This window comes from Stenella coeruleoalba (genome assembly GCF_951394435.1).
Source record: "Stenella coeruleoalba genome assembly, chromosome: 3".
Lineage (NCBI taxonomy): Eukaryota > Metazoa > Chordata > Mammalia > Artiodactyla > Delphinidae > Stenella > Stenella coeruleoalba.
In genome coordinates this window covers 136,641,355-136,653,716 of record NC_137148.1, presented here as the reverse complement: position 1 = coordinate 136,653,716, position 12,362 = coordinate 136,641,355, and the positions used below count along the sequence as shown (strand labels likewise).

Genomic DNA, 12,362 nt, shown 5'->3' with positions numbered 1-12,362 from the left:
TATCTTGCAGATTCCTCTAATAACGATGGAAAAGAAAAGGCTCACATTCTAACTTGACTATAGATGCTACAGATGTTTCAGGAGAAAGCCTTCCTATATAAGTTAGTATTTAGCAAGGATCAAATTCAATTGGCTGCCTGGCCCAGGCAAGTTAAATGAGTTAAATAGGCTGAGTCACAGAAGAGAGAAAGAGGAATACTTCAGTTCTTCCCTCAAACCATCTCACATAGGGTTCAGAGGACAGAAAACCCACACTTCACGTAAAAGGCAGCCACTCCACCAAGTGCTGGAAACAAGGGCCTACTATAAACAGGTCTGCTTTTCCAAGAGAAGCTCTAAAACCAAAGATATGTGAAACTCTTAATTTAAAATGATGGCAACAATTAATTTTTTAAAAACATCATCCAGCCCCTCTGCCCAAAAGAAAAAAGAGAAAATCCATGAGCAATCTGATATTTTGATTCCAATCTCAGTTATGGAATCAAAATACCAGTTCTATCATTTTCTAGCTCTTCGTGTCTTTGATATATCAGTGAACTTCTGAGCTTCACTGTCCTCATCTGAAAAACAGGGTCATGAACATGAAACACAATAATGCTTATTAAAGACTTAAAAACAATTCCCAACACAGAGCTAGCAAATAAATAGAGTTTCCTATAGGTAGAAAGTGGATCTTACTATCAGTAAATTATCTGCTGTGGTCTTCAAAGAACCCAGTTGAAGAGCTCAAGGAGGCAGAATTCTCAGATTTAGAGCTTTTCAATTCTGATCACTGAATACAGAGTATTGAAGGCATTAGAAACTAAACAGAACCAGCAATAAAGAATGCCTAGCAACAGACACAATGAGCTGGAAGTAGCTCTTCCTATTAAGAAATCTATTAACTGTCACTAGTTAATGGCCACAAAAAGGGAGTAAAGTACACATGGCAGGGTATATGTTTCAGGGAAAACAGTGGCAGCTTCTAAAATAAGCTGTTAAGACAAAGCAGAGGGTTTCAGGGAAAGTTTTTTAACTTGGACAAACTTCTCTTGTCAGATTATAGACTCTTGTCTGTTAAACACATCTACTAGTTTTCATACTGTTTTAAGCAAATTCCAAACAATACCAACCACAATATTAGGAAGAGTTTGTTAAACAAAGAATTGCTTTATTAATACAAACTATTAATACATACCCACAGACTATAAAGTGCTAAGAAATTTAAATATCTAAGTCATAGCAAACAGGTGGCAATTCAACATCCAGGGTCGACAGAATGCTTGAGGGAGACTGCAACAGATCTAGAAAACAGGAATTTCTTGTTCAATATCTGCAAATCCTCGTGTCCATCAACACACACACTAGTTGTCGCTCTTAATCATGAATTCTTGTTTTTCCCTTTGTCTAAGGAATCTTTACCCCCGCCCCACCTACACACACACATACCCGCTCTCACTTATTTCTTGGAAAGTGGCTGTGGCCATAGAATTAACCTTCATTATGAGATAAATCATAGAAGTACCTGAAATTCCATCATCCTTAGAGACCCAAGTAAGGGCCAACAATTATCATTAATGCAATTGAGCAAATAGTGTGAGGTATTCCATCAGAACAAATAGAAAACATACTGATGATGGCTTTTGTCCACCAGTTTGAACCAAGACCTCAAAGCTTCTGCAGTAAACGTTTGCCAATTGATGCTATTACGTGGGTCTTGATCCTACATGAGCTTTGGGTGTAGTTTGGAATTCTCATTCCAAGCAAGTTTATTATACTTCAGCTTATAACATAAGAAGTTACACACTAAATTTCCTCTGGTTCTGCCTGTATCTAAGACTGTCCCGATTCCAGAATGACAATTTTACTGGGCATTTGGGACTAAAAAGCAGTACCAGTTGAGAATAGTTTTCATTATCCTGAAACCTTATCCCTGCAGTCTGAAGGATAGAAATTACTTACAGGCTAACCTTCTGCGCAACCTGTCCCCGTGGTAATGGAAGTGTTATGACACAAATTGTTTACAGACCTTCTAGAAGGGCACTCGTTCACTTACTAGACTCCCACGGTAGAGGAGACATCTTCAGAGGTGAAGGGGGGCCCAGGTGTAACAGCTGTTCAAGCTCCCTCTTCTCATCGAGGATCATGAGAGGCACTCCATTCAAGGGCATGTGTGCAATCTGGTGCTCTTCAGGCAGGTCAAAACTCTCGAAATCTGCCACAGAAAAGTACTTTGTCAGGGCAGCATTCCTCAGGGTGGTCAGCTTTCACAGGGCCCATGAGCTCAAGCTTTCTTTCTTTTTTTTTTTTTTTTTCCAGTACGCGGGCCTCTCACTGTTGTGGCCTCTCCCGTTGCAGAGCACAGGCTCCGGACGTGCAGGCTCAGTGGCCATGGCTCATGGGCCCAGCTGCTCCGCGGCATGTGGGATCTTCCCAGACCGCGGCACGAACCTGCATCGGCAGGCGGACTCTCAACCACCGCGCCACCAGGGGAAGCCCTCAAACTATTTTTTATAATAATATTAATACCTTTTTCCACTGTGTTGACATTTACAATGACGGTCCAAAAGCAATGGTAGAGAAAACAGCTGTGCGTGAATCAAGGCAGTGGCAATAAACTATGCTTAGTAGTCACTATATTCCTCGCTGCCATTCACTTGCAGTAAAAAATGCGTTTCACATAATGTTACTTTACCACATGCAGTAAACAGTATTAATTTTATTAGCTCTCAACCCTTGAGAACATGTCTTTTTAGTATTCTGTATATGATGTGAAGTATGCCACAAAACACACCTACCGCATACTGAAGGACCATGGTGTTTTCCAAGAAAAAAAGATTCGTGCAATTATTTGATTTGCAAGCTAAACTAGAGGCCTTATTCCTGGACACCATTTACTTGAAAGAACTGAAAGACAAACTGTGGTAACTCAGCCTTGGATATGTGTTGCACATTATTCTCCGAGGAATGAAAGAAGTCTACCACTTAAAGGGAAACGGTATTTGTTGCCAATGATAAAATTCACAATTTCAAGGGGAAAAAAAACTGGAATATCAGTAAACTTATCTGTAAGCATTAGCTTAAGAGCTTCCTAATACTGAAGACTTTTCTGATTAGATCAGCGGTGATATTAATGAGTGTGCTTTTGATACTTCATAATGAAACATTTCGACATGACCTACATTTCCCAGGGTACCAGTATTTCTAAATGATCAATGGTGATAAATGCAGGATAAAAGATACCTTCAAAATGCAAAACAGACCAATGGATTTTATTGTCAGAGCACACAATGTTTACTGAAACGGTTTTGGATTCCACATTGCAACTATGCCTACAGAAACAGCCACTTGTTGAATTTTAGTGTAATGGCAAAGAAACTATCTATACTTATCTAAAAGACTTAAGGGCTTCCCTGGTGGCGCAGTGGTTGAGAGTCCGCCTGCCGATGCAGGGGATGCAGGTTCGTGCCCCGGTCCGGGAAGATCCCACATGCCGCAGAGCGGCTGGGTCCGTGAGCCATGGCCGCTGAGCCTGCGCGTCCGGAGCCTGTGCTCCGCAACGGGAGAGGCCACAGCAGTGAGAGGCCCGCATACAGCAAAAAAAATAAAAAAGACTTAAAATGCTTCTCTGTCCTAAATACATGTCTGCATAAGGCCAGATTTTCTTCATATACTTCAACCAAAACAAGATGCAACAGATTGCAGAATCCATGTGAATCCAGCTGTTTTATGTTAAGCTAAATTAAGCAAATTTTCAAAAATATAAAACCATGCCATTCTTCCCACAATTTATACATGTAAAAAAATTTTGTTTCAAGCTATGTACATTAATGTAATGTGTTTGTTTTTTAAAGAAATTCTTTTTTAATTTCTCAATTTTAATTTCTAATATAGAATACATAAACACTACACAAAAGTGCTTTGGGGTCTTCACTAATTTGTAAGAGTGTAAAAGTCCTAAAACAAATTTAAGAAATGCTGTTTTAGGCAACATTTCTTCTTAAAATCCAAGTGCCTTTCAGATTAGGAATTATTTAAAACAACTAATTTTTCTTGACAGTACAAAAGTAGGATTAGAGTCTTGCCTCTTTTCGAAGAGGTAATCAAGAAGAAACAGACAATTTGAACAGACTGATCACAGTCATAAAACTTAATTTGTAATTTAACGAAACTCCCCAAGAGGTTAATTTAAGCATTTTCTCAAAAGCTAAGAACAAAGATGGACGGAGAACCATCATATTCTGAAGTGCAAAAGTTCTCTAAAGCCTAAATACTAGGAATTGGCCTATTCTTTTTCAAGACTGATAAAGCTCAGAATTCAAAAAGGAATTGAGTGATATGTGACTACTTAATTTAAACACTGAATTGTAAAGGAAAGCATAAACAGACAAAAGACCCCAGAGGAAATAAGTCTGCAACATACAGGGCTAATTACCTTTATCCACAGAGTTCTTTACACACTTACACACACATACACACAGTGTAAGAAAGTCACAAAAATCAAGAGAAAACAAAGATACAAACAGAAAATTAAAAAACTATAAATGACCAATAGTCAAATATGCTCAGACACACTCATATACCCCAATTTAAAACAATAAAATACCAATTACCTTTCTGATAAAGATTAGAGCTTTAAAACATTTGCAGTTAGATTACAGGGGAAGCAGGCATCCTCATCCACTGAAGGTGGCTTCAATAATTTATGCTCCTATTTTGGAAGGCAACTTAGCAATATCTCTTTCCTCCAACACAGCATATCTTAGTCCTCTTTCCTGGTCAATATGCATAAATCTACTTCATTTTCCTGAATGGTAATCATTAGAACGGATGTACCACATTTTATCAAAACTTAATCACACAGCTTTGAGACCCAGCAATCCTTCTTGGAGTTTACTCTCCAGAGAGACTCACAAACTCTCAACAATAATTGCATAACTGTTTTGTAATATATAAAAGCCAGAAACAACCTAGATGTATACTACTGGAATGATTAAATACTCTTTGGATCAAAGGGCAAAAACTCCAGCTCAGAAATCTCAAAGGACCTGTGTGATTTGTCCCTACCCCCTCACCAGTACCATCCTTCACCTCTGCCTTTCAGCTTCCCAGAACCACTCCAGTCCTTTTTTCTGCCTCAGGATCTTTGCACACACTTTGATCTGCTACAGTGCTCTTGCCCTGCCCTATCCTTTCTTCACCCAACTATCTCCTTATATCCTTCAAGACTCCACTGGGTGTCACTTCCTGAGAGAACTCTTCCCTGCTCTTACAGGCTAGGTTCAGTCCCCCTAACAGGCCCTGTGTTTCTCCTTGCTCACACTCAAAGTGAGATGATTTGTTCAGTGCCTGACTTTCCCTCCAAATCATGGGCTTCTCAGGGTGGGGCCTGTCTTGTTAACCACTGCATCCCAAGCTTATTCGTGCCTGGCGTATGGTAGCCTCTCCTCAAATGTGAGTAAATTAAAGCTTGAAAAGCTGGTTCTGTAATAGAAAGTATTTCAGATACGTATAGCAGGTTGAAGGAGTAAAACAAAGCACGTTTTCACTGGCTATGTGGATTTTTCAGGCATTGTTTTTTGGGGAGTTTTTTTAGAAATATTTAATGTGCTTGTGGAGAAATAGGACAAGCAAGGGTTGGATTCACAACTTGTTTATAGTTAGTATTGCTGACTAAATGCTTTAGCTTAGAAAGAAACTAAGTTTTTTTTTTTTTAATTATTTTTTATTTGATTTATTTTTGGCTGTGTTGGGTCTTCGTTGCTGCACGCAGGTTTTCTCTACTTGTGGCGAGTGGGGGCTACTCTTCATTGCGGTGTGCAGGCTTCTCATTGCGGTGGCTTCTCTTATTGCGGAGCACGGGCTCTAGGCACGCGAGCTCAGTAGTTGTGGCTCGAGGGCTCTAGAGCACAGGCTCAGTAGTTGTGGTGCATGGGCTTAGTTGCTCTGCAGCATGGGGGATCTTCCCGGACCAGGGCTCGAACCTGCATACCCTGCATTGGCAGGCGGATTCTTAACCACTGAGCCACCAGGGAAGCCCTCAGGCATTGTTCAACTTGACATAGAGCCCTCTTTCTAAATGGTTTTCTAAGAAGACTGTCCCCTAACGTTGAATAGGTGTAATCTCCCCCTAGGTGGTTAGCTTTTGAGGACAGGAACAATGTTTTCCACATCTTAGCTCGGATTCCTCTTCTGACCTAAGATTATACCTTACAAATAAATTCACAAGTGTATTTGTTCAGAGCAACCCAGATTCAGACAGCCTTGTTACAGTCTTGGATCACATGTCTTATTCATAGCTATATCAAGTTACAGTTGAATTGGATCCTAAGAGAAACTCAAGGCTAAAGCATTTGTGCGATACCAAAAGATATTACCTAATGGGTTGAAGGGAAAGAATTTTTCTATTTCTGGATAGGTGTCCTCTGAGGCAGGAACAGAGCTTTTTGGTTTAACGGTCTTCTCAGTCATCTAAAACAACCCAAGAAAACATACATTAGTGAGAGCGGAAGCCTTGTCAACTGATTAGTACAAGAGATCATAGGGCTTCTTTAAGACATGTGACTGCTTCACCACATTTTAAATTGTTTTCAATTTCATGCTGACTTCTAAGAAACCATAATCCTTCATTCTCAAAATTACACACAAATACAATTCAGCAAGCAATTCCAATATCATGGCTCAAAAGTTAATTCTAAAATATAAGTATCAGCACCTGTTAGCATAAGTTATCAAAATGCAGAGTGGAGTTAATTCAGAACTAATTGACTCAATCACCCAACCTAACAAAGGAGAAAATGGGCATGAATCACCTAGAACAGAAGCTAATCCTGGAAGCCATTTTTGGCTGTTGGAAATATAATTTTCCGTTGGTGTGTCCATCAGTGTTACCTAAATTATTTGCTTGGTTCATTTTAAAAACCAATTTGTGTTCCTCAAATACACAGAGTAAGAGGCAGCCAAAGACAGCCAAGGACTTTAGAAGCCCACAGTGGATAATTCCCTAGTCTGAAATTGGCAGGCAGTCCACAATGGTGGGCCAAAATGGAAACCTGCATAGTCTTGATTTATGCTTACGTCACATGTGCATGGCTAGAGGAAATCCCTAAGGCAAGGTTTCCCACATTTCAGTTCTGTCAGATTCTCATCACTTTTGCTATATCCTTGCAATACTTGCCTTTAACATTTCTCTTACTCAACTCAGTTTTTTTAAAAAGACATCCTTGTCCTAAAACCACACATGTCTCAGTTTGAGATCAAGTACTAGTTGTTTTGTCCTAATACACATTAAACAAAACAATTAGTGAAATGAAGTGTTAATCCACATGCTAAAGTTATCTTTCATAGCCAAGTCCTCTCAGTCTAGGATGCACTAACCTACAGTTTGTAAACACACATACCAAGGTCAACATGCTACCACGTTATAACCTAAAAAACTGGTGCTTGCTCTGGAAGGAGGGGAGAAGGATGGCAGCACCTGAGCTGTTATATTAGCAACGTGACCTCTTGCAAAATACCCTCCCTCTCAGTACTTTTTAATCTGTAAGTACATTCTACCAATCAATCTGCTTCAAGACACTCATTAAGGGCAGGTGAGGCAAAAAAAATTCACCAGCTGCTACTGAGATGTGATTTTGAGTTACAGGGGAAGTTCACAAAGACAGTATGATGATTCTCTTCTGCTAAACTATGTTTGCTAGCCTCTATTTCTTTCTGTTCACACAGGAGAAAGTCGGGTAGGATGCCAATAGTCATTTTAAGAGTCACAAGTGCTGAAGTGTTTAAACAGCATCTTTATTTATAGCCAACACTTACCTTTTTGGTAGAGAAGGCTGTCTGTTTCTGTTTGAGGGGTCCATTAGTTTTTATTGACTTTTCTGTAGCTCTGTTAACAGTTCCCAAAGCCTTTCTGGCAGCTTTAGGTAAAGCTGGTGGAGCATCAAACATTTTGCCAACATGTGGTGTTGAAACCTGAGATCTCCCATCTAAAGCTTTGACTGCTAAAGAAAAAGTCTTACCGTGAGATTATTCCAGCAGTAAACGCCTGTGCAACTTGAAGGCTGACCTTGCCTATAAACGTGGCCTAATTCTCACACCCAAACTTAACCCCTTTTCGACAGCGGCATGGTCCTATGCGTAACAGTACTTCAGTTCAGTACCCTCTTAAATAATCTCATTAAGATACTGAACATGAAAAAGAGACCCATAACAAGAACCTGGTAGTAGCAGTATTGGGTAAACCTGACTCCAATTGCTGGCAATGTATACTAAATGCCTCCCCCAGCTCCAGGCCACACCCACCACTGATTCACAATACCTGTGTACCTGATTGCCGCCTGTATACTTACAAGGCCCAGACCCCAGCTTCAGCCCGTCCTTAGGAGCCACACGGGTGCCTGTTTCTCCATTTTCCTTGTCAACATAGATCAGAGTAGCCATTCTGGATTACCTAGGGGTGTGAAATACTCATTAAACCCTGGGAGTTAGGGAAGATGAAAGAACCTAAGGTGCAGCACAGACCCCACTTTCTATCCTGGGCACGTCTATGCAAAAACAAGAGCTAAGCAGAGGGAGAAGCCCGATCTTGAGCCGACAGGCACTTAATCCAGCTCTTAACTCTTGAAGCCTGAGTCAGGGGCCCTAAGATCCAGAAGAGTTGGCGGTTTGGGACTGGCACAGGCCCTGCTACCCATCGGAACCGAACCGCCGTGGGTTGCGGACGCAGTCCAAAGGCCGTGGCTCAACGGGCTGGGCGCTACAGACGTCCCGGGGTTAGTCCCAGCCCCCAATCCCCAGCCCCGGCTCCCAGACATACGGACCCCGCTTCCCAGACCCCCCACTCCAGCCCCGCTTCCTACCCCGCCGGACCCCTCCCGCCCAACCACTCGCTACCGCTCCATTCACCCACGTCGGGGACAACAGCCAAACTCTTCCGAGACACGATCTCCAGCGGTCGCGCGGGCCTCGGCGTTTAAACCACAACTTACGCCGCTATTGGTTCATCCGTCCAGGAGGCGGGGCAGGAGTGGGGAGGAGGCTCCCGGGAAGAACCAATGGTAGGAACATAAGCTCCCTGGGCTCCGCCCCGAAAGCTTCCCCCGGCAACTTTGTCGCTAGTTTCCCGGGAGGAGAAATATCAAACACGCTGACACCTTGATCACGGATTTCTAGTTGTTTTTTAACCTGCTCCCCACAGAAATAGAAGGGGAGTAAATATGGTCTCTAATTCCAAGAAATAAATAATTATGATGATTATTGTAATACCAAGATACAGAGTTGGTTTTTGGAGTTTGTTTTTTCCCGAGACACTTTGGTGTCCAAGACGTTTTCAAATGAGAAGATTGTGAAGTTCAAAAAGTCAAGGTGAGGTGGTGACAGAACTATTTTCCTAAAGTCTTCAACTAATCAACTATTTTTCCAGAGAGTAAATAGAGCAGATCAAATCAAAAAGAAGGGGCAGCACTGGAGGAAAGGCATTGTAGTCATCGGGAAAATGAGGAAGGGAGACGGATACATAATTGTTGTATTTCAATTAGAGATATAAAAAATACATATATAGGGCTTCCCTGGTGGCGCAGTGGTTGAGAGTCCGCCTGCCGATGCAGGGGACGCGGGTTCGTGCCCCGGTCCGGGAGGATCCCACATGCCACGGAGCGGCTGGGCCCGTGAGCCGTGGCCGCTGAGCCTGCGCGTCCGGAGCCTGTGCTCCGCAACGGAAGAGGCCACAGCAGTGAGAGGCCCGCGTACCGCAAATAAATAAATTAATTAATTAATTAATTAATTAATAAAATAAAAAATACATATACAGTCAATATATAGTCCGGTGGGGAAAAAAACCTATATTAGGTCTAGTGAATACTAGCAGGGCAGAATTAAAAATTAAGAAAGTACAGGTAGATAAAACGGCAGTGTTTGTGTCATTCTGTGGTGCTTGTGATTAAGATGGACTGATTCTGAAACTAATATAATATAATAAATCCATTAAACTTCAATTTTTACAAAATGGACTGATTATTTCCTAATTGCAAGACTATCATCAATATTTCAGGTTAGGATGCTGTCTCTGTTATACAGAATCTGACTTAGGAACAAAATAATGACCTAATGAGTACAAAATTCAGGCTTCCTTTAAACTTCTATCATTTAATTGAGACTTTTTTTGTTTGTTTTTGACCATGCCGCATGGCATGCAGGATCTTAGTTCCTAGACCAGGGATCGAGCCGTGCCCCCTGCAGTGGAAGCGCAGAGTCTTAACCACTGGACCGCCAGGCGAGTCCCAATAGGGAGTTATTTTAAACTTTTAATATCTCAACAATATATTCATCAAAGCTGGTGGGGGAAGGACAGAGGGTGAACAAGAGAAAAAGATCAGAGGAATAATAAAGATATACAAAAGGAATTCCAATTTCCAAGATATGGGGAGAAATTGTGCTTGAAAAAGTTGGTAACCTTTTCCTTTCTACAATAAATAGAAATATATTGAACAAGATAAAGAAATCAGTTCAAAAGACCAAGGGTGACCTGTGTCATCCAAACTGTACTCCCAACAGGTCACCAGATACTTTTTAACTTGCATGTAAGTTGGGAGAGAGGAGTTGAGCCTACATTACTCTTTGACAAAAGGCTTAGCACTACACCTGGCATAGATATGGTTTGAAACATATGCCAGTTCATTGTTCCATCTTCCCTGGCATTTCAGGACCAAAATTGATTGAATGTCTCATTCATTCAACAAATATTTATTGAGTGCTTATTAAATGCTGGACATCATGAAGAAAAGAGGAAGGACAAAAAAATGCATAACTTCTTTGCCCCTTCTCTGTCCTTTCTCCTTTATCCCCACCCCTCCCCTTATTTCCTCCCTGTATCTCCTTCTAAATGTCTCAGCTCCATATTACATCATCAACACACAAAAATGTTCATTTTGAAACCAAATCTGCATGACACTGTCAAAAAACAAAATTCAATCAAGTAAACTTTAAGATCTAATCGGCTTTATTCAACAACTCTTGAATTAGACAGCATCCCACCTAGCAACCAGAAGCCTGCTCCAAGGGGTTGTACAAGCTGAAAAGTTTTTGTAGGAAGAAGGGTGGGGCATGGAGCTATTAGCAGAATAATAGAAAGGCTTATTTTTAGGCTGGGACATCTTTGGGGGGCGGGGAAGGGGGCAAGGAACAGCAAGGTTTTTACAGCTGATTGCCTCTTCTTCCTCTGAGAGGCAGGGTGGGGGTGAGGGGATGATAGAAAGGGTCCACGTGACATATTACCTCTTCAGTACTGACCAGGAAATTCCAAACTGGTTGATTGGATTACATTTCTGGGGATTACATTTTGAAGTTGTGATTACGTTAGATGTTAAATCTAGGTTTGGTATCATGGGCTTTAGCACAAGTAACACCATTTTGGGCCTGTGGCTTCTATCTTTAACAACACCTACAGCTTCCAAGTGGGGATTCTTTATCTCCTGAAGTTTTGGGGCGCAAGGTTTATATCTCCCTAGGGTAAGTCTTCCCCCTACAACAGAAAGCACTGTGTCTCCCAAGGTCACGCAGTAACTGTAAAATGCACAACCACTCCCTCTTTGAGTAACCACTGTTTCCTTACTAATGATGCCCCAAACCCACTCTGCTATACCCCAGACCATTACTGGAGATACCCAATTGCTAAACCATCCTCACCTTATATCTGCATCTAGATCCTAATCAGTCCCAGTTTATCAAACAGCAACCCATCCAGAATTGATTTCTGCTTCCCTAGACCCTCCTCAGAATCCTCCAGGGGGAATCTGAACCTTACAGAAGGTTCTTCTCTCTTGTCCAGCACATTCTATAATTCCTCTGAGAGATGTACTCCCTGGCTTGTGCCTGACAGTTTTAACTAAATATACCCTAACACTTCCAAGCAAATTTTGGGAATTGTTTTAAGGAGATAAAAGCAAAGTGTGAGACTTCCCTGGTGGCACAGTTGTTAAGAATCCGCCTGCCAATGCAGGGGACACGTGTTTGAGCCCTGGTCTGGGAAGATCCCACATGCCGTGGAGCAACGAAGCCTGTGCGCCACAACTACTGAGCCTGCACTCTAGAGCCCACGAGCCACAACTACTGAGCCCGCGTGCCACAACTACTGAGCCCACGTGCCTAGAACCCATGCTCCGCAACAAGAAGCCACTGCAATGAGAAGCCTGTGCATTGCAACTAAGAGTAGCCCCCACTCTCTGCAACTAGAGAAAGCCCGTGCGCAGCAACGAAGACCCAACACAGCCAAAAATAAATAAATAAAATATATATTTAAAAAAGCAAAGTGTGAGTGATTCAGACTACTCACTTTCAGACTATTTTCTGACAACTTCTGTCCCTTCAACTATTGCCCTGTAAAATCA

At 41.7% G+C, this 12,362-nt stretch overlaps 1 protein-coding gene across 2 annotated transcripts in view; it reads right to left on the bottom strand.

Annotated features, from left to right (window-relative positions):
* Positions 1 to 1,176: 1,176 nt before the first annotated feature.
* PTTG1 (PTTG1 regulator of sister chromatid separation, securin) overlaps positions 1,177 to 12,362 on the bottom strand; it is a 63,763-nt gene continuing 52,577 nt past the window's right edge. Inside the window, exons 1-6 of one of the 2 annotated variants that reach the window (XM_079916849.1) lie at positions 8,888 to 8,911; positions 8,328 to 8,428; positions 7,795 to 7,979; positions 6,357 to 6,450; positions 2,036 to 2,194; positions 1,177 to 1,283 (exon numbers count right to left, since the gene is read on the bottom strand). In XM_079916849.1, the coding sequence (XP_079772975.1) occupies positions 1,204 to 1,283; positions 2,036 to 2,194; positions 6,357 to 6,450; positions 7,795 to 7,979; positions 8,328 to 8,418 (609 nt within the window). In that variant the 5' untranslated portion in view covers positions 8,419 to 8,428; positions 8,888 to 8,911 and the 3' untranslated portion in view covers positions 1,177 to 1,203. Of the gene's footprint in view, positions 1,284 to 2,035; positions 2,195 to 6,356; positions 6,451 to 7,794; positions 7,980 to 8,327; positions 8,429 to 8,887; positions 8,912 to 12,362 lie in introns of those variants that run through there. The other variant, XM_079916848.1, reaches the window with a different exon arrangement.